The sequence below is a fragment of the Chrysemys picta genome, chromosome 1 (genome assembly GCF_011386835.1).
Source record: "Chrysemys picta bellii isolate R12L10 chromosome 1, ASM1138683v2, whole genome shotgun sequence".
NCBI lineage: Eukaryota > Metazoa > Chordata > Testudines > Emydidae > Chrysemys > Chrysemys picta.
Window position 1 is genome coordinate 297108073 of NC_088791.1, and position 23023 is coordinate 297131095.

The window sequence follows — 23023 nt, forward strand, 5'->3', positions numbered from 1 at the left end:
GCTGGTCAGAGCATCCGAGCTCGGACTGCTGTCCAGAGCGTCAACAGAGTGGTGCACTGTGGGATAGCTCCCGGAGCTATTAGCGTCAATTTCCATCCACACCTAGCCTAATTCGACATGGCCATGTCGAATTTAGCGCTACTCCCCTCGTCGGGGAGGAGTACAGAAGTCGAATTTAAGAGACCTCTATGTCGAACTAAATAGCTTCGCGGTGTGGACGGGTGCAGGGTTAATTCGATGTAACGGCGCTAATTTCGACATAAACGCCTAGTGTAGACCAGGCCTCAGTAAGGTTTGACTGGATACAAAGTTTGTTGCTATGCTAGCTTTGCAGTGCTGACCAGAATGTTTGTAAAATCAGTACATGTGACTTTAAATTGCCCCTGGGTGCTATAAGCAAAATTTGTCACTCTTCTGACTGCTTTAACCCGAACCTTCACCTAAAAACATAAACGTTTTCAGCAAAATATCTTATCTCCAGTTTACAGAAACTACCATATTAACTGTCAGGATACAATTTCCAAGCAGTACATTTGATATTTCCGGTGAGTTACAGTAAATGCTCCAATTGCTATTAGAGGATTTTGAAAGGTTATGACATTTGCGATTAGTACTTTTATTACTGCTTCACACACAGCTCTTCAAAATGATCTAGTGTTTTCGAAAGTTTATTCCAGAAAGGGAAAAGGATCCAAAGTTGGACAAACAATAGTACTAGAGACCTTTTCTCTCTGCAGTTTTAACCATGTCTGGGTCCCTTCTTTATGTCCTCTTATTTCCTGATATGATGTGTTTTAAAGGTCAGAGTAACTTCTCAGATTAACTATTACTGAAACAGAATATAAAAAACTGTATTCAGTTATTTATGTTCCTCTTCAACTTCAGCTCTTTCATGTAAATCTATACATGAAGAATTTTGTATTTCCAAAACACTGGTACTCTAGACAAGTCTAAGTAAACAGCATGTGCACCCACTTGAGTCTGTGAGAGTTACTGCAATTATTTGCAGGCCAAGAAAGAACCCAATTATAAAAGTCCATGAAACGGTGGGAAACCTGTAGAAGGTTGTGTTGTTGTAAGAAACCAGCACACGATGCAGTATGAATATTTTAAAATGTAACAAGTTTAGTTTATATAGGTATCCTGAAAAAAACAAACAAACCTTCTTTACCAAGCAGAAGTGGTATGTCAAAAACACAGAAGCCATTTCATCTAGTTGCAATCACTCTTTTTCACTACTGCATTAACTTCTTTGAAAGGCTTGAAATCTGTTTTCCTGTCAAATTCCCCCCATTTTTGTGCAGATATTGGTTTTATTGCTGCTTATGAGTCTAACAGTCATTTCTTTAAAGGCTTGTCTATACAAACACTTAGTCATTTCCCCCCCTCCCACCGCCCAGGAAGCTGGGCTATAAATCTACCCCTCCCTAGCCTGCTGCTGGGTACTAAAGTTCTGTAGCACTCAGCGATCCTACCCCACTTTGAAAGAGGAGTCGTTCAAAGGGCACTATGGAACTTCTAGTGCATAACAGCAGGGTCTGCACCGATACCTAGTGTGCAGCAGGTTAGTGCACGGGTAGATTTTCACCCCAACTTGCCACATGCAAATGAGCCCTTAGAAAAAGACTGTGGTCTTTAAACTATAATCTTTACCCTGTACGTTACCTATTTCTCTCCCCTCATCCCCACAACGTGCTAATAAGGAAGTAATAAACAGCTGTTTAAGAATGGTCGAAGCAATCTGATGTAGGCTTTAGATTGTAATAAAAAGTAAACAGGTCAAAGGCTAAGATCTTAAATATAACCATTTTATTAGTTGTCTATTAAGCCATAAGAGTTTTTACAGAAATCTGAAGTTGGCTGGATATTTTATTATGGTAGGGCTACAAGCATTATACATCCTTAGAGGTCAAGCAAAATTTGTCATGCTAATGGATAAAGGTTTTATTTTACAAAATAATCCCAAGGAAACAATTATCTTCAGTTTATATAAAAAGCATTTATATACTACAGCAATTTACACAGTGAACATGCTTTGTAATAAAGCTCCATCATTCTAAAGGTGGGTCCTAGAAAATACCATGAGGCTGAACCTACTAACATCAATCACTGTGATAGCCCCTTTATTTTAGTAGTTTATTTTATTCCTTTTAAGTTCCATTTAATTCAAGAAATATTTATTTACCTTTTTTCCCCAGTGGTTAGTTGGAGGAGTCTCTTATTCAGCTGTCCAAGGATATTTTAGGCCATCAGTCAAGTTTTCGAATGAATACCTCACCTGTCTAGGATTACAGTCCCAAATGTCTACAAATATTTTTTCATTGCTGTCTGAACTGGAGTCTCCGGAAACACATTTAATACTGGCTAACAATGGATCCAATTCCAAGATCAAGAGGAGTGGTGGTGGCAGCATCCTCAATCATCAAAAACAAAAAAATATAAAACCGTTACCGCCCAGGCTGGATTTAGTGTCCTCACATTGCTGTTCAAGCATGCACCTGTATAAACACACACGCATTTTGTTTTCCAACCATCAAGTCAGTGCACTTCTGAAGGCTGGACCTTTAAGTGCAAAGGAAAGTATCTTCTGTTGCTGTTTAATGAGTAATGTGAATGAAAGCTAAATAAATATATTTTTACTACATGTGCCTATAGCAGTGTATAAATATACTATTAAATTGTCCGGGTCAAGAATTAAATGCATAAAATCCTCATTGAATAAACAAACCAAGATGTCTGCATTTTATCCTCAAAACAGACATCACTGAAGAGAAGTTCTCTCAAAGAGTTAGTCCCACATGGTTACTACTACAAAAATAAAAAGCTGCCCGAAAAAAACCAGCCCAAGCTTTGGTGTGCACAGCATGAACTGAAATAATGCTCATGGCGAAGAGACTAAAGGGTGATAGATACTGCTAAGAATTGGTTTTCATCTACAAATGCATCCTTGTGTCCTTAGTCGCTGAATGCAGACTATTTAGTAGAGTGCACAGGAAATTGAGGTAGGGAAGTGCTATTATCCCCTTTTGACAGAGACAGAACTGAGACATAGACTAAGGGTACCTGTACCCAGCAGCTGGGAGATGTGATTTCCAGCTTGAGTAGCTGTACATGCTCTGCGTGAGCTAGTGCCTAAAAATAACTGTGGCCACAGCAGCTCAGGCTAGCTAGCCAAGTACGTACCCAGGGGCATGGGTAGGCTTATTCTCAGCTGACTAGCCCAAGCCACTGCTCATTCCAGTGATACTAGAGATTTTTGAGCAGCTCTCTTCTGTTTCCTAAGCACAGCACTAAAAACATCACTTTGCCACCATTAGCTAAAAATTGGGGAAGAATTATAATAATAAATGGAGATATCCTATCTCTTATAACTGGAAGGGACCCTGAAAGGTCATCGAGTCCAGCCCCCTGCCTTCACTAGGCAGGACCAAGTACTGATTTTGCCCCCGATCCCTAAGTTGCCCTCTCAAGGGTTGAACTCACAACCCGGGGTTTAGCAGGCCAATACTCAAACCACTGAGCTATCCCTGTAACTATATTGGCAGCACTATAGAACAGAATGGACCCTGAGAGAGCAGAGGGAAAGATGCCTACAGCGAGTAAGAGTGCTAGGTATAGTGCAAATACAGAACAGAAATAGTATTAATGAGCCTGTGTATGTTTGTCTGGGTTAATAAAGGTGTGTGTTATGAATGTTACATTGTTTTAGATGTATAAAGTTGAAGATTTAAGATTGCTGTCAGCGACAGCACATGGTTGATCACTGTATGCAGAGTGCAACACTTAATACTGTTCTAATTGTATGACATTGCAGTTGGGATATTTTTAAATCTGTATTAAGAAATTGTGTTAAGGGATTTATTTCCAGAGCTTTATGCTTAGATTACATTGTAGCCAGGGATCATCAGTGTGCTACTGTAATAAAAGATACTTTGTTTTGGAAAAGTACTGCCTGTGTATCTAGCAATTCTATTGGAAGGCTGTATCCAAGGCTGTATCCTCCCAAGGGTAACTGGTCTAAGATATTCTGGGGAGTTTTTCTAAGGCCTTGGCTACACTTACCCGCTAGTTCGGCGGCTGGCAATCGAACTTCTGGGTTCGACTTATCGCGTCTAGTCTGGACACGATAAGTCGAACCCGGAAGTGCTCGCCGTCGACTGCGGTACTCCAGCTCGGCGAGAGGAGTACCGCGGAGTCGACGGGGGAGCCTGCCTGCCGAGTGTGGACCAAGGTAAGTTCGAACTAAGGTACTTCGAACTTCAGCTACGTTATTCACGTAGCTGAAGTTCCGTACCTTAGTTCGAATTAGGGGGGTAGTGTAGACCTGGCCTAAAAAGGAACTGTTAGTAAACCTGAGTAATTCCTCTAGGACAGGTCCCCTTTCACCCTGCAGAAACAGAGTAATAAATTAGGAGGCTACCTGGAAGGGAACCTCTGCTAAACCCAGGAGGGGGCAATAGATAAGCTATTCTGGTGGTACCGTGGGTCTGTTTTTGGGGTAACACCAGGATGGTCACACTGCAATTTTTAGGTGCTAACTGGAGCAGAGCTAGCAGCTGTATGGAACCAGAACTAGGAATTACATCTCCCAGCTGCTGTGTAGACGTGCCCAAGGGCACATAGGATGTCTATGACAGAGCAAGGCTAGGGTCGTGTCCTAACCACTGGCTCATCAGTTTTTAAAGCCAGTTCACCTGTTCTTTTAACAGAAATTAGATTAAGTAATTTACACGCAAATTAGTCTTCTGTATCATAACAGAAACCAAAACTGATAAACATTTTATAATCTCAGCATCCTGTACCACAGTGCAAAAGTCTTTCCACGCAAGCATTAGCATACTGAAACCTCCTCCACCTATTGCTTTAGCAAGTGTTTGAATGGCACCTGGTTACCACTTGAAAAGACTTTGAGTTTAATTTTCATGATTTCATCATTGAATTGATTTATAACTTTCCCTATCCCTCCTCCCCCACACATAATTCATGTCAAGTACCTGTCTTATCTGTAAATACCAGTAGAAAAGTCAACTGATAATTCCTTTTTGTTGAGTTTCTTTTTCATGGCAGGTGAAGAGGTGTGTTTCTGAGCAGCAAAACTAACAGTGAAATAACTCATTATGTGACAAAACCAATTAGAAGTTACTGTTCCACTGGAAAGGTGAGGTAAAGTCCCTGGGAAAAATAACCAATTCTTTTTCGTCTGAGAAAATGACTTTAAGAGCCAAGAACTCAAAACTAGCCCTTTAAAATAAGTCCTTCATACTTAAATAAATTCAGCATAGTCTTCTCTTGAGCCTTTGCTGCTCCTAATTTACAAAGTATCCATTCAGTGGCTTTTTCTTTACATTAGGGGCTCGTTTAAGAGGGATTTGTATGATATATTCCCTTATCCTATCTTTAGCAAAACAAGCGTCTATCTCAACACTTCTCTAGAGGGTGTGAGAAATTAACCAGAAAGGAACCTTCTTGTAGCACACTTTGATTGACCTTAAAGGTGTCATAATGAAGCTTTAGCAACAGCCAGCTTCATGCTATCCAGTAAACTCAGATGAAGATGTTAAAGAACTGTTTTTGAAAATATTTCAAGGAAGAAAACAAGGAATACAAATGGAAAACAGTGACCAGTCCACTTGATTTTAACGGAAAACTTAATTATTCCATTAGGATTTTTTTTTTAAACCTAAGTTGTTGGCAGATTGTTTATATCTATTGTTTATCTATAACATACCCATCTGCACAAAGCTTGTGCATTAGGCTACCTGGAAGCTTACTAAATCCGCCCATCAACAGTGACACTGACTTTACTGGATGTTGTCCTGTTTTCTTTCAGGCATTCTGAGTGCTGATAAGTTTTTCAAAGGGGAAGTGTTCCCATGATGAAAGTATCTTCCTTTGCAGCAAGCATTCTTCAGTTTTTAAATGCTCCTACTCTGCTTGCTTTGCTAATGAAATTCTTCAAGAGGTCATGGTCCATTTCTGCAAAGCCTGTCGTTTGTGTAACCACAGTCAAGTGGTTTATACAAAACCTGAAGCAAAATTCTTCTAAGTCCTAGGAACAAAATAAGGTTATGAGTTATTCAATGAGATATTACAAATTTAAGTGAGCATTCACATCTTGGCTGTCTGTTTCATCCCAACAATATCCACATGAATGTTTACAAATGCGAAATAATACCTAGAACAAAACATTACAATAGCAAGGCCAGAAACTTGTCAAGGCAGCTGCTACTGTTTTGATTGGTTACGGAGCTGACATCTGGCTATCCTTCTTCCTAAAGCTCAACTCAAAGCTCACGCTTCCTGAAAACCTCAGTTAACTATCAAAAGAGGATGCTGCCCATCCACTGAAAACAGCAAGTTGATTGAAGCAAGAGTAGCACAGTAAAAGTATGTTGGAGAAGGGGTGCCCAACCTAGGATACAAGACAGATGGAAAGGGAAGAGTGGGTGAAGTGAAGGAAGGCATTCCTACCCTTAGATTTCAAAGTAGAAAGACAAATATGAAAATATTTCCAAATGATGTCATGCGTAAACTTGGGCTTCTTCTTAGAGTAGCTGCAGTGATGTATTTCACTTAGGTGTGAGTGTGCCCAGGCCACTGGAGCTGGAGAATTTTGCCTAGCAGGAGCAATAGAGGGGCACCACTTGCATCTTGCAGCCATAGTCCCTCACCTGGTTATGTGTGGCGGCACCATTCCAACCCCCCTCAGAGCCTTCTTACTACCCAGGCTGGAGTTGGAGCTGTGTGTGGTCTTAACCTCACACTCTGTCACTAATTTAGTGTTTTTTCTAGTTGTATGTAATTAGTCATAACCTTAGATTAGAGTTAGTTGCATGTAGTTAAGTATTCCCCTGTGATGCCCTCACCAAGGTTTACACATTGCCTGTTGTGTGTGGGAGCGATTCCTAATAATGATCCCCACATACAGTCTTTGCTGTGCTTGGGTGAGGCCCATGTCAAGGAGCAGTGTTCGGTCTGTAGATTGTTCATGAAACGCACTCAGGTGGATAGGGAACTTTGAACATGTGTTGTTTTAAGCAAACAGGCCATGTGGCCTGCTTCAGCACTGAGGGCCTTGTCAGATCAGAGGTCATCACCCTTGGGATCCAAGAGTGCTACTGCCTCGTGCTCTGAAGCAGGGGGGGGAGGGGAAGGAGCCATTCTCTGTTGAGTGTGCTGAGGAAAAAGTTCACATAATACCAAATTGAGACTGTTCCAGGTCTCATGGACTCTTCTGCCTCCCCCAGGAAGAGCGTGGACTGGCATGGAGTTAGTGCCGGCGCATGGGATGGTGTGGATGCCTCTAACTGCTCCCCGGCACTGAGTAGGGGCATTAGAGACCTGTATCGTCAACTCCAGTTCTGGCCCCGAGGTATCTATTGAGTTCGGTACTGACGAGGGAGATGCCAGCACTGACTGTTTTCATATTGGCATCGTACCAAGTGGCTACCATCCTCCTCTGACTTTCCATCTTGACCTCTCCTTTGGTCCAGGACTGCATTGTTTATAGCCCTGTTGGCTGGACGGGCCACTGAACCCTCGGGTCTATTGGCACTGCAGACAGTATTTCCCCTTCCATAATCTGTGGAAACAGGACCAGTACCGGGCTCAGTGCAAGAGTCCTGGGCACCAGGAAACTTCTCAGCACCACTGCAGCTGGCACTGCAAATGTTACCAGGGTGACTTTCACCATCCTTCACCTCGGCACCATCAGCTGTTTTGGTACTGCTGCTGACTTCGGGGTCCACACCACTTCTGGCACTGGCATACTTGGGGCCGGGAATGTAGTATGTGAGCAGGCAAAGGGTAGCATACTCCAGGGTACTTTGCCAAGAGGCGATCAGGTTGTGGCAGTTTTGCATTGACAGGAGTAGAACTCCAATAGCCAATCACTTGCCTGGGGTCCAGAATCATCTTGCAGACCATCTCAGCAGGAATTTTTCCCTCAACAAGTGGTCTTTGAAGCCCAGTGTTTTGCGAGTCATCTTTGCAGCGTGGTGCTTCCCATCGAGCGACCTGTTTGCTACAAGGGTCAACAGGAAATGCTGGCTGTTCTGCTCTCAAGGGGACCTCAGTCCAGGCTCCGTGACCAATGCCTTCCACCTCATCTGGCAGTCGGCTCTTCTATAAACTTTTCCTCCAACTCCAACCATTCCACAGGTCATCTTCAAGTTGAAAGTATAAGGGGCCAAACTCATCTTCATTGCCTCGGCATGGCCAAAGCAGTGCTGGTTTTCCGACCGCCTCACACTGTCGATTCAGCCTCCCGTATCCCTTCCTGTCCATCCTGACCTGCTCATGCAGAATCACAGTCACACTCTGCATCCCACGCTCAGCTCTCTACATCTCATGGCGTGGCTGCTCTATGGTTGAATAAGGAAGAGAAATGCTCGGTGGTTGTTTGACAGGGTCCTACTCAGTAGTAGAAAACCCTCTACTAGGATAGCCTATTCGGCAAAGGGGAAGTGTTTTTCAATGTGGCCCGCAGAGTTCAGCTGATGCTGGCTAGTATCTTGGAGTATTTGACATCTTGGAGTATTTGCTGCATCTTCAGTGGTCGGGCCTTTTGCTTAGCTCAGCATTTTGCTTAGCATCTATCGGCGCTCTCAGTCTTTCATTCATCCATTCATGTGTCTTTAATTGAAACCAGGTGGTATATTTACTTGTATTTTTTCCTAAATGTATTCATTGCCAGAGGAGGAACAGCGTCTTCACACACTGGACATCAGACGATTCTGGCCTTCTATCTGGACAGGACTAAACCTTTTCCGGTGTCACCTCATCTGTTTATGTTGTATGCAGACTATATGAAGGGACAGGCAGTCTCCTCACAGAGGATTTCTAAGCGGATAACTTCCTGCATCAAGACTGAATATGAATGGCTTTGGCTACACACCCGCTACGGGAGCGAGAATATTCTACAAGAGCACAAGCTATGTCAATAGCGTTATTAAGTGACATCTTGCTGTTGGATATTTGCAGGACTAATGCATGGTTGTCGATACATATGTTTACAAACCATGATGCCATTATCGTGGCATCCAGAGCAGATGCAAACTTTGGGAAGGCAGTCCTTTGGTCCTTGTTTAGCTAGACTCCGAGCCCAATGCCGTGGGAGTACTGCTTGTGAGTCACCTAAAAGCAATACATGGTTGCATCTATTTGAAGAAGAAACAGTTACTTACTGTAACTGTGGTTCTTCAAGATTTGATGCAGATGTTTATTCCACGACCCACCCTCTGTCCCCTCTGCATCAGGGTCTACTCTCTGGCTATTCAATGTGAAAGAACTGAGGAGGGTCGGATGGCGCTGCCTCATATAGCCAGGGAAGGGGCTCTAGCCATAAGGCGCTAGCGCTGTCCTCCTATGAGAATTATGCTAGGCAAAATTCTCCAGCTCTGGTGCGCTGGGTGTGCACATACCTAAGTGGAATACACATCTGCATCACATCTCAAAAAATCACAATTAAAGCAAATAACTGTTTCTCTTCACTCCACTGTTGTTCATGGGGTTGCTTTTAGAATATGTGGAAGACTGCAAAAATGTTTATGAATTTGGAAAGTTTATGAATTGTAGTAGAAAGATTGATATTGAAAATGTGTCATTCATTATTCTCCTGTTTAAAAAGTTTCAATCATCCAACCAGCTAGCATACCCTGTGACTGACTAGTCTGAAGTGGGTTTGGTAATCTAAGTGACCACCTCAAAAACAACAGGATGAAATTTGTTCATATGAACTATATGATGAATCCTTATGCATGACCAGAAATCAGGATCACGTCACAAACATGAACAGGAGACAGCTAACATAATTTGGTCAGCTCTGTATTTCACCTTGAAGGTAGACACAATATAAAAATGCAAAAGGTGCAACCATATGCAATAACTCTAAAAATTGTTATTTGTACACTCAAAAAGAAATAAATGCATCATATAACAATAAAGCCTTCAATTTTCCTAGTGTATGCCTGGAAAAAGGCTAATGATTCTTTCCCTCCTTTACCCACATTAACTTCAACAGCGGCCATCTGCAAAATTTGTCAAAAATATAATTTATTTTCTAGCCATTGTGGGACCCCAAATTAACTGCCTCCTCTATCCTGAATATTTAACGTCATGAAAGGACACGTTAGCCTCACAAGGATGTAGATATACATGTTGACCTCTTTTCAGAGTAGCAGCTGTGTTAGTCTGTATCCGCAAAAAGAACAGGAGTACTTGTGGCACCTTAGAGACTAACAAATTTATTAGAGCATAAGCTTTCGTGGACCCGAAGAAGTGGGCTGTAGTCCACGAAAGCTTATGTCTAATAAATTTGTTAGTCTCTAAGGTGCCACAAGTACTCCTGTTCTTTTTACGTTGACCTCTGAATGTGTATCTCGTAACGTGGAGAGAAAAAACAGCAGCTGGATTAGACACGATGGTAAAAATAACTGTCTTGTCCTAGACTTACTGGTACAAGTGTTAGATCAATAGTGAGGTTTTCTGAAAATTCTCAGCATAGGTACACCCAGTGTGGATGACTGTCATATGTTCTGTAGACCATGCAACAGTAACTGCACTCAGTGAGCCTTGCCCATTCAACCTTCTCGCAGTGGCAGCATTCCCTCTCTAGGCACTGAGACCTATCCCTTTTGCAGCTTGTTCCTGTGTAAACAACTTCTGCAGAAGGAAAAGGAATTAGCCTCTCCTTTGCATTGCAGCAAGCACATTACAGACAGAGTTAGCCACAAGGCAATATTTTGACATCATGATTCACAATCTGCAACCTCTTTGAAGCTTGTTGCAAAAAGAAATGTACTAATCCTAGTCAGTTTCCCTCTGTGTGAAGTACACAAGTATTGCACACCGGGCAGGAGGGAAGAGGGGAAGTTCCAAAGACGCTAGTTCATTTCCCTTTGTAGTCCCTTCCATGGGTTAAATGCTTCTAGTCTGCTGCCTCTGCAGAGATGCAATTAAAGCCGAAAAAGGAGACCAACAGTTATAAAAGTGGGTTTAAAAAGAAAAAGGGAATAAAGTGGGGAAAAAATGCCCAGAGGGAAAAGGCATGGAACCACAAAAAAGTGTGTGTGTGGTGGGGGACACAACAACAAAAAAAAGGAAGAACAGGAAATGCCAAAAATACAGAAGAAAGTGGCAAGGGTAGGGGGTAAGAGTGTGCATGGGAAATGTAATGACAGTTTAGATTTCTTTCCAGATTATATTCCAGGAATCCTAGGAGTACTACAATCTTTGTCTAAAAGAAAATTAAGGGAGGTTGCTTCCCTGCTATACTGAAAAAAATCTCTTCACTGGCCAGTCGGGGAACGACATTTAATAATTTTGGTGGTTAGGAAATCGTAACTTTTAATTTCTAGTAAAAATAACAGCTAATTAATCTTCAATCCAGCCCACAGTACATTAGAAATGTGCTATAAAAATAGCAATTGCATAGAACTACTCCTGCAAACAGACAATACCTCAGCAAGCATTTCCACAATTTTCAAAGGTGTCCTATTTGTGACTATTATTTCTGGATGCATTTATCTTTGGTAAAGTCAATGGAGTCAATTTATTTTATGAACTGATGATTTCTAGAGAGAAATTTCATGTTTTACATTTCTGCACCTTGTAGCCTTACAAAGTGTTTGCAGCTAAGGTGCTGACACACTATCCTATACTTTCACTATTTCTGCAGTTTTAACAGTGCTTACCTCCTTCAGTTTATAATCAATGGCTGTGCTAAAGGACAATACAAAATTTCTGAAAGAATATTACAGTTGCTAATTAAAACTGAATCATAGAAGGTAGAGCTGGAAAACATGCATGATGTCATCCAGTCCATCCCCATCACCACCTGTTTCCTACAATATATTCACGGGCGCTTTGTCCAGGCTAGTTTTACATGTTGCATGACACATAATTTCACTTGTAATAGTTCCAAGTGAAACAGGTTGATCAAAGCCTTTTCTGATGTTGACAAGTAGAATTAAAGGTGTAGAATATTTTTAAGGTGAGGCAGTCTATTTTCAAGTTTCTATAACAAACTTCAAATGAAAACCTATCCTATTAAGAGTAATAGTTGCTGCGCTTCCCCACACCACAGTATCTTTCACTTCAGTGTTCACAACACTAAAAATCCGACCCTTCCTTTTTGGTCCTAATGTTACAATTATTAATGTCCTGGTCATTTTCTGCTTTGATTACTTAGTGAGGTTGGTGGAGATGCCATTATCTCCCCACATTGCTCTGCCTCCAGACAAAATTATTTTTTTGTCAATTCGACCATGTCACTTCCCCCACCCCACATCTTCCAACCCCTCAATATTAAATGTACACTTCTTGTCTCCTCATCTTCAAGCTCTGCACAAATGCATCCCAATTTATAGCTCATTTTTTATCCTGTCATATCATCAATGATGACAGTTTCAACACTCCCTTCTTCTACTTCCATTTTTGCCCCTTCTCTCTCACTGCCCTCTATGCATGGACAGCCTACCAATCCAGCTTCACCAGACATGTACATTCTTCTCATTTAAATCCCTCCCTACAGGCTTCTTTAGAAAGGCAAAACTAAATAAAAGAAATAATAAACATTTTAAAAGGTCTCAGTTCAGCACCATCCTTTGGGTCTCCCAGTGTGACTTGATTTCTTAATAAGGATGAAGCTGTAAATTATAAAAACCTGCCAAGCTGACAGATTTAACTGATTTTGCAAGTAATTAATAAACCAAGATATTGGCACTACTGAGTATTTGTGGTGTTCAGTCAGCACACATATTTACTCACATATGTGGCTCCCTATCAACCAGATGGGGCAAATTCACCACTGGATTAAGCAGACTGCTATTATACTGGAATCAATGGATTGGCAATGTTTTGGCCAGTAACAAATTTAGTCTCAATGCACATATTTAACTTGTGTTAGTATTTGTGAGAGTTTGATGTATTCATGAAAGGACCTTCCTTAACTAGCTGGTCAGGTTGAAATGATATATTAAGTCTAAAATTAATATTCAAGTATCTTGTAAATACCAAACTACAGATATTTTGCAGACCGAATAGTACTGAAGAATTAAGAAAAGGCAAACTTCTTTCACAAAATAAAATGTTAGCATATTTGCAAATAAAACGTTTTATTTAAAGTAGTGCCCATTACACTATTGGTGCTTTCCAGACATTCTAGAATGACGTTCCCTGCTCACAATCCAAGAATAGACAGATGAGAAGACACAGGATAGGGGAAAAGAAACAACAGGCAATTTGTTTACATGTCAACATGAGTCACTGTAAGCAGCATAGCAGAAGTCAATCTTTGAGAGAGGAACAAATGCATACAGAGAAGGGCCTTACAAGATAGCCCAAAGAGGTCATATCCTGTGTAAGGGGACCATGTGGAAGGTGGTAGAGAGAGGATTGTGCAAAAAGCTGACAAATGGTCAGTGAAGGTACATTGGAAGAACATGGTCAGAAGGTGATGCAAAACTCAAAGGTGGATAAGTGGCTTTGGCAGAGTTATATACTAAGTGGGGTGATGAGAAGCTTAAATGTCATGCCAGAGCAGATGAGGAGACAGTGAAAGAATTCAAAGAGGGGACTGACACAATCGAGTCAGCGGGCAAGGAAGATGACATTAGCAGCCTCATTTTGTAGGGACTGAAAGGGGAAATGTCCATGCTTAGGGAAGCCAGAGAAGTTGATTACAATATTCATGTGTGATGGTTCATTAATTGCAAAAAATAGTTAACATAAATAGTTCCATGTCCCGAAAAACAGTTATCACACTAAGGAACTTCTAGTACAAATAAAAGTTTTCCATACCTCAGCTTCATATTTGACTGCAGCTGAAAGAAGAGCAATTGCATTCTCCTCACAAATGCTTTGTTTGATAGTTTGCTGGCAAAGCTTTTTCAATCTATTTTCTCTATAGAATGTTGCCAAATCTAGCAGTCCTGTTGAGAATTAGGTAGAAAATTCACAGATATTTGGTTGTCTTTATGCAAGCCATATAAACTTGTATTTCAGATTTATCAGTTTGTTTCTCTCTGATTCCATGATCCACTTTTACACAAAACCTCCAAAAAGGCTTTATGCAAATTGAAGAGTTCACACTTATTAAGACAAAGTGCTCCATCTTTTTTGCAGTTTGCATCACATTTTAATAGCGATTATTTAGTGAACCATCTCCCCTCTCTTCAGTGATGATCTGGGCCAGCTCCCTTCCCATTTGTGGTCAAATAATGTCTGTGGCAACTACATCAAATGGAAAGATAATATTAGGAAGGTATCAGGGTCTTTTTAAAACTGTTTTAAATATGAGAAATGATGGTCCTTTTTGAATACAGTCTACATTTGCTGTTCATTTCATCCTCCCCTCCCGTTCACTCTGCCCCTTTCTTCCACTGCATCTTTGCCATCCTCCTCCTCCTGCACGATTCTCTGCTGCATGGATCACCTCATCCATGTACATGCAATGGAGCATAAAAGAAGGTTTAAAGGATAGTAAAATAACAATGAACATGATCAACTCCATCTTTCTAGAACCTGTTAAAACAAACTTTAAGTTCTCTCCTAACAGTAACTTGACATTATTTGAATTTATGCCAATTACCTATTGCATCCTCAGGAGGGAGACTGATGCTGTCTGTGTACAGATATTCCAGGAAGGCTCGGTAAACTTGATAAGAGAATTCACTCATTTCTATAATATCATCATCATTGTTATTTAATATGGAACGAAAATGCTCACACCTAATGAACAAAAATAAGACACACATGGTGAATAGTTAAGTTTGGTAAATTAACACAAGTAAGGTGTCTATATCAATCATAAAGATGGAGAATAAAATATATAATGCTGTGATAATACCATCAGATTTTTTTTGATGAGGTAGGGAGGAGTCCATTAAACTCATTGTAATTCTTTTACATGATTTATATTTTAAGTATTATACTATTCTATTCCCTGCCTCCTTTTGCAAACACATTTTAGGATTAATTAAGACAATTCTTATTCTTGAAGATCTGTTTTTCCAAACTTCTGTACCCTCTAGCTACATCATGTTATCAGTACTGTAGATTACATTTATTCTGATGTTATCATCTAGCCCTTATTTCTAAATTTAATTTAAACTCCTCATTCTCCATGTTTAAAATATTAAAACCAGAACAGTCTTAGACATATCCTTGACCATCTTTTTGTTACAATAACCAGCCTTAATACTTGCATTTAAAAACCCAGATTATGCCTGTAATATCTGTATTATACATCTTAACTTAATTATAATCCCCCAATTCTGCCACACAACAGTACCAACGTATTTGGAAAGCAGGTTATTTTTCCAGTTTCTAAAAGAATGTTATTACAATACTCAACCACTGAGCTATGGCTCCAACAATACTGGAAAGAGAGTGCCCAAATGAATCAGCTGTTAAATCTGTTGGATTGTTTTGAAGATTCTTGAGTAACCAAGCATTTTATCTGTCCCCCGTTAAAACCTGTCCTAGAATAAACACAATTTAATTTGACTTTTTTCCTCCAGCATCTTGTCTATATGCCCTACCTTAGAATTTGCTTTTCTTTTAGTCAGAAGATTTTACAACTAAGCCTGCTTGTTATATCTTCATGGGTAGGCACATTATCTCATCATAGGTCTACATGGCACAGAGAGCACTACTACCATATAAATGAAAAACAAAAATCTACTTATCAGTTATTTTACCTTCCTTTTATATTGGTCTAAATTGTTCTCTCTATATATTTTGCTTTATGTTATGCATTTTTCATGTCATGAAAATATATAAACATAAAATCACAAATCAATAAAATACTCAGGAATTATAATTTGGTTTCTCTCGTGTTATTGTGCAGGGATGTGGGACTTGAAGGGGCAGCCAAAATCCTGTACCTTTGTTTTCTGAGCACAAGGCAGGGGGTCATAGCAATGATAGTGAACTCCAATGGAGTAGAACATGGGTAGAGCCCATTAGCTCTTCTGCATTTGTGGTCAGGAATTTGGAAAGGGGGGAGTGCATGCTGCATCTTTTAAAGGGACTAGCAGTTGCTGCTCATCCATGCAATCCCCAAGTGCCCAAGGATACATCTTTTTCGGTAGGCAGAATGCCTTTGGCCTCTCCCACTTGAACAGGGCCTGCCCACCATTCCACCACTACCACCACATGCTAGTAGCCATCAATCTCACAATTTAGTTTTAGGAGTACTTACAGAACAAGGCAAAAAAAAATCCCACTGAGTTATAAAAATGCAGCAATAAAAAGGATCTCTTAAAAGTAAGGCACTCCTGATAATGCTCGCAAAGGGAAGCATTCAGCAATGGTGTGTTACATGCATGTTATCCTCTTAGCCAAGTGTGATAATAGTTATACCTTGAGGTAATATGGCTTAATGAAGCTATTAATCTGATGTTCCATCGTCTTGTAGCCAAATGTATGGATCTGTGGATTACTTACCTGTAAAGAAGTTGATGTTTATTTTATGAACAAGCAATAATTAGTAGGAGGAAAATATTTAACTTGGGAAGGAAGACACCACTTTCGGCAGAAAGGCCGGATGGGGTCGCAGTTGGATTTTGTCCTTGTAGAACACCATATATGGCGGCTCTAATGTCAGAGCTTTAATCTCCGACACTCGTCTCGCCGATGTTATCACCACAAGGAAAGCGACATTCCATGACAGGTGGGAAAGGGAGCAGGAGCCCATAGGCTCACAGGGTGAGCCCGTGAGCCTAGAAAGAACCAAGTTAAGGTCCCATTGTAGGATAGGAGCCCGGACTAGCGGGAAGCGCCTCTTGAGGACTCTCAGGAATCTGCTTCACAGGTTGTGCTGGAAATTTTCGCCCCAGCAGCTCCCATCATGTTGGCTGTGGAGCCCCCTGGAGTGGTGCCTTCATCACACTCAATATTTTGACCCTGCTAACCTGGCCCCTCCTCAGTTCCTTCTTGCCGACTACTCCACAGAGGGATGGAAGGGTGGGTATTGGAATGGACCTGAACAACACATCTGAAAGAACAACAGTTACAAGAATGTGAGTAACCATTTTTTCTTCTTCAAGTGTTTGTTCACGTCAATTCCAATGAGGTGACTCCCAAGCTCTACCCCAGAGGTGGAGTCGGAGTTAAGGAATCACTGATTAGAACACCATTCTGCTGAAAGCTGCATCATCTCTAGCGTGCTGTGTGATGGCACTGTGAGAGGTGAATGTATGCACCGAGGACCAAGTAGCTGCCCTGGAGATTTCCTATATCGGGACCTGGGCCAGAAACGCAGCTGACGAGGCCAGTGCCCTTGTGGAATGAGCCTTAAGAGGCGGGTCTGGGACCTTGGCCCATGTGCGGATACAGGCCATGATCCATGAAGATAATCTTTGAGATGAGACTGGGAGTCCTTTCATGCCATCTGCCACTGCCACAAACAGCTGGTTCGACCTCTTGAACAGCTTTGTGCACTCAATGTAGAATGCTAACACCTGCCGAACATCCAATGAGTGCAGCCTTTGCTCTTGGGTATTGTTGTGTGGCTTGGGATAGAGGACAGGTAGACAAATGTCTTGGCTAATATGGAATTGTTAAACTACCATAGGGAGAAAGGCCGGGTGAGGTCTGAGTTGCACCTTGTCCTTGTGGAAGACCGGGTAGGGAGGGTCGAAGGTAAGGGCCTTTAACTCTGACACCCTCCTGGCTGATGTGATGGCGACCAGGAAGGCTACCTTCCATGACAGATAGAGAAGGGAGCAAGTCGTCAGTGGTTCGAATGGGGGTCCCATTAATCTGGACAGGACCAGGTTAAGGTACCATGCCGGAAGAGGCTGTCTAACCCGAGGATATAGCCGTTCCAGACCCTTAAGGAAACGTCCTACCATAAGGTTAGTGAATATGGAGCGTCCAGACAGGCCCCGGATGAAAGGTCGAGATAGCAGCAAGTTGTACCCTGATGGATGACGCTGCCAGGCCTTGTTGGTTGAGGTGCAGAAGGTACTCCGGGATGAGTGGTATAGAAGCCTGGAGTGGAGGAGTGTGACGTTAAGCACACCAGCAAGTGTACCTTTTCCACTTGGTCAGATATGTGGCCCTGGCAGATGGTTTTCTGCTGCTGACCAGGACCATTCTTACTGTTCTGAGCACAGGAGCTCCATTGGGTTTAGCCATAAAGCTTCCAAGTCTTGATATGGAGGGATTGGAGGTCCGGGTGGTGAAGGCAACCATGATCCTGCGTGATCAGATCGGAGTAGAGTGGTAACACGATGGGAGTGTCCACTGACAGCTCCAGAAGTGTGGTGTACCAATGCTGGCAGGGCCAGCAGAATTACTACAGCTCTGTCTCTGCGGATTTTCAGCAGTACTCTGTGCACGAGTGGGAATGGTGGAAAGGCATACATGAGATGGTCTCCCCAAGGGAGCAGGAACACATCTGAGATCGAACCTGGGCTGTGTTTCTGAAAGGAACAGAACATTGGGCACCTCCCGTTGCTCCTGATGGCAAACAGATTGACCTGGGGAAACCCCCACTTTTGGAAGATGGAATATATGACATCCAGATGGATGGCCCACTCGTGATTGTGAAACGATCTGCTGAGATGGTTCACTAGTTCGTTCTGCACACCTGGGAGATAGAACACATCCAGGTGAATGGAGTGGGCTATGCAGAACTCCCATAGCTGAAGGGCCTCCTGACATAGAGTGGAAGAGCAGGCTCCACCATGCTTGTTGATGTAAAACATGGCCGTGGTGTTGTCTGTTATTACCCGCACACTCTGGCCTTGGTGCCGAGATAGGAAGGTTTGGCATGCTAGCCGTACTGCTCTGAGCTCTCTGATATTGATATGCAGGGAGAGCTCATCCTGCGACCATAATCCTGTGTCTGGAGCTCTCCCAGATGTGCCCCCCAACCCAGAGCTGACACGTCCGTTACTAGGGACAAGGAGGGCTGGGGACTGTTGAAGGGGATTCCCTTGCAGACTGTGCGAGGGTTGAGCCATCATTGGAGGGACTCAACTACTTGTTCTGGCACCGTGACCACTGATTCCAGGCTGTTGCACCCCGTGTGGTATACAGACACGAGCCATGTTTGAAGTGGTCTGAGCCTCAGTCTGGCATGCCTCAGTCTGGCATGCCATACCACATAAGTGCAGGCTGCCATGTGACCAAGGAGACTCAGGCATCCCCTCGCGGTAGTGGTCAGCTACCTCCTGAGATTTTGGACAATGTCTTTCATGGTCTGAAATTGGGTCTCTGGCAGGAGCACCTTTGCGTGCACCGAGTCCAGCACCACACCGATGAAGTCTGTTCTTTGAGTTGGTGACAAGGTTGACCTGTTCATGTTGAGCAGGAGACCCAGCCTCTTGAAAGTTGCTCGAACTAGTCGGACTTGGGACTCCACCTGCTCACTGGTATGTCCCCTGAGTAGCCAGTTGTCGAGGTAAAGATATACCTGCACCTGCCTCCTGCGGAGGAAGGCTGCTACGAACGACATACACTTGGTGAACACTCGGGGGGCTGTCGATGGACCAAAGGGGAGGACTATGAACTGATGGTGTTTGTGGCTGGCTACAAACTGCAGAAGTCATCTGTGCGTGGGCTGAATAGCTATGTGAAAGTACGCGTCTTTCATGTCGAGGGCGGCATACCCGTCTTCCGGATCCAGGGAAGGAATAATCATGCTCAGGGAGACCATGTGGAACTTCAACTTCACCATGAACCTGTTGAGGCTGTGCAGGTCTAGAATGGGTCTGAGACCCCCCTTTGCCTTGGGTATTAGAAAATAGCGGGAGTAGAACCCCTTGCCCCTTAGCTCCTGAGGAACCTCCTCCACTGCTTCTATGGCGAGGAGTGATTGCACCTCCTGGATAAGGAGCTGCTCGTGAGAAGGGTCCCCAAAGAGGGATGGGGAAGCGGAATGGGAGGGAGGGGAAGAGCAGAATTGGAGAGAATATCCCACTTCTACCATGCAGAGAACCCAGCTATCCAATGTTATTTGGGACCATGCACGGTAGAAGTGGGATAGATGATTCTGAAAGTAGGGTTAAGGTTCCGGTATACGGTCTGGCACGTCGTCCCCGGGCGCACCTTCAAAACGCCTGCTTGGAGGCCAAGGAGGTGCGTGCCTGGCCCTGTGATGACGAGGGCTGGGACGGCTTATGCCTGCCGTTCCTACCTCGTCTTCTAGAAAAGGTAGCCTAAGCGGAGGTTGAGGTTTAAAGTGTTTTCACTGAGTAGCTGGGGTATGCATCCCCAGTGACTTCATCGTTTCCCTCGAATCCTTTAGGCCATGTAGCCTGGAGTCTCTTTGCTTCGTGAATAATCCTGTCCCATCAAAGGGCAGGTCCTGCAGGGTCTGTTGGACCTTGGGGCGTAGGCCCGAAAATTGAAGCCATGAGGTCCTCCTCATGGCTATGTCAGAGGACAAGGCACGCACCGCCGAGTCAGCAGTGTCCAGTGAGGCCTGTAAAGAGGTCCGTTCCGCTGTCTTGCCCTCCTCCACAATGGCCCCAAACTCATCCCTGGACTCTGATGGTATTAGCTCCTTAAATTTGAGCATGGAGTTCCATGAGTTAAAATTATATCTGCTCAGGACTGCCAGCTGATTAGCAATCCTGAGCTGTAGGCCCCCTCATGGAGTAGACCTTTCTAACAAAAAGGTCAAGTTTTTTAGAGTCCTTGGACTTAGGCGTGGGTCCCTGCTGCCCTTGCCTTTCACGTTCATTAACCACAGACACTACCAAGGAGCAGGGCTGCGGATGGGAGTATAGATACTCGTAACCCTTGGGAATGAAGTATTTGTGTTCTACTCCCTTGGCCATTGGGGGGATGGAGGCCTGGGTCTGGCACACAATTTTGGTGGTGTTTTGAATGATCCTAATGAGTGGCAGCGCCACTCGGGATAGACCTTCTGGGCCAAAATGTCCAGCATTGGGTCCTCATGTTCCACCACCTCCTCGGCTTGCAAGCCCATGTTGCGCACAACCCTGCCTCGTCTGGGGAAGAGGATGAGGATGCAGGCAGGGGAACGGGGTCATCCTGGGCCTGTTGGTCCATGGGGACCTCCTGCTTGACCTGCTGTTCCGGATCAATGATCCCCTGTTCCACTGTAGGGGCAGGGGTCTATGCCGGTGAAGGTGCTGTAACCGGAATCCCTTCAGCACTTCTGGGTGTGGGGCGGCTGGCCAAGGCCGTTGGCAGCTTGGGCTTGGATGCCAACGACCAGGAGCCCTTGGACAAGGTACCCTGGGATTGGTGATATGCCCAGGGAGTCCAAAAAGACCATTGTGCCGGTCCTTGCAATTGAGGTGACCATGGCATTGTACCCGTGTTGGGCCATCAATGCGTTGACTGGTGTTGGCTCCAGTGTGAGTACCTAGACCCCGCATTCTGAGGACAGGGACCGGGATCTAGAGGGCCATGGCGGTGCCAATTGGCATTGGCCAGGTGAGCGGTGCTGCGAGGAAGGGGACCGGTGCCGAGACCTCGATCTGTATCGAGGGGATCGATGATGCGATGATGATCAGCGCTGGGAACGGGACCTCCGCAATCATGGACCAGTGCTGCGAGTTTGACTGGTGCCGGAGATCAGTGGCCTGGAGATGCAGGCGGGCGCACCATTGTTGGCTTGCCATGGCTAGCACCCTCGGCACTGCAGGGGGCTTGTTGCAGAGACTCAGAGACCACGGTGCCATCATGGCAATGAGGTCCCGCGCGGCCTAGAAGGTGTCCGGAGTTCACGGTAGTCCCACCTCCTCTACCATATGGATTGGGGAGTCCAACAGTCCCGGGCACAATTGTACACCTTGCATGTCTGAAGTTCCCAGAGCCAACTTCACGGGTCTTGGGGCCAGGTGTTCCTCTCTGGGACGTGCCCCATTGGTCGAGACTGCAGGGGAGGGTCTGACAGGAGATCCGCCTCTACCCTGCTTGGCGTGCTTCTTCTGCGGTGCCAGAGAGTGGGACAGGTCCCAGGCAGTTCTCACAGTCTTAGGCCCGGGGGACGGCGGTGCTGTGAGTCTCTGCTCGGTGTCGGGTCCTGCTGCACTGAGGTTGGCTGTGGTTTAAGAGCCGCCTCCAGAGGGAGCTGTTTCAACCTGAAATCCTGCTCCTTTCTGGTTCTGGGCCCAAAACCCTTGCAAATCCTGCACCTATCGGCTTAGTAAGCCTCCCCAGACACTTTAAACAAGCGTTGTGGGTGTCGCCCATTGGCATGGCTTATTGCAGGACTTGCAGGGCTTGAACCCCGGGGATCGAGGCATGCCCCGAGGTCCCCAGGGGGAAAGGTCGGGGTGGAAGGGAAACCCTCCACTCCTAACAGAACTACTACTAACTAATAAAAACCAGAACAACTATAAACTACTAACATAACCTACACTAGAAAGCTAGGGGAAGCAAATAGAACTTGTAAGCAAGCCACTCGCGGTTCCAACAACCATCACAGGTGGTAAGAAGGAACTGAGGAGACGCCGGGTCAGCAGGTCATATATTGAGCACCATGAAGGCGCCACTCCAGGGGGCTCCACAGCCGATCCGATGGGAGCTGCTGGGGGAAAAATTTCCAGCAACTGTGCACGTGGCGTGCGCACACCTGATTGGAATCAACGTGAACAAACACTCGAAAAAGAACCACAGTTACTGCAGGGTAACTGTTCTTTCTCATTTAAGTGATTGTCCACACAGATTCCACTCTAGGTGATTAACAAGCAGTTATCTTGAGCCTGGAGGTGAGAAAGAAAAGGCAATTATTTAAAAAATCTACAAAGAATTCAGAAAGGTTCTAACTTGTTTGTCTATGACAAAACTCTAAACTCTTAACCAACTACTTTTCATGAAAACACTTCCTAAAGCAAGGTGCATCAAATATTCAAGAGGCCTGGGCACTGAAGGCTTTCCATCTCACAGTCACAGGTGGTAAGAAGGAACTGAATGGCGGCTGAGCACATGCATCCACCAAAGCCAAGGGTAAGGACGTGCTGGGGTGCAGCTCCAGCAGACATGGCTTTCAAAGGAATTTGATCCCAAATGCATACCTAGAGTGGAATCTGTG

General features: G+C 44.0%; 1 protein-coding gene across 20 annotated transcripts in view; it reads right to left on the reverse strand.

The window, feature by feature from the left end:
• Nucleotides 1–1787: 1787 nt before the first annotated feature.
• Nucleotides 1788–23023, reverse strand: part of RCBTB2 (RCC1 and BTB domain containing protein 2) — an 86134-nt gene continuing 64898 nt past the window's right edge. For 13 of the 20 annotated variants that reach the window (XM_065593740.1, XM_042842725.2, XM_065593777.1 and 10 more), the window contains 3 exons: nucleotides 14591–14730; nucleotides 13801–13931; nucleotides 4330–6049 (listed from right to left, as the gene is read on the reverse strand). In XM_065593740.1, the coding sequence (XP_065449812.1) occupies nucleotides 5909–6049; nucleotides 13801–13931; nucleotides 14591–14730 (412 nt within the window). In that variant the 3' untranslated portion in view covers nucleotides 4330–5908. Of the gene's footprint in view, nucleotides 4041–4329; nucleotides 6050–13800; nucleotides 13932–14590; nucleotides 14731–16365; nucleotides 16450–23023 lie in introns of those variants that run through there. The other 7 variants (XR_010600804.1, XR_010600803.1, XR_010600786.1 and 4 more) reach the window with 3 other exon arrangements.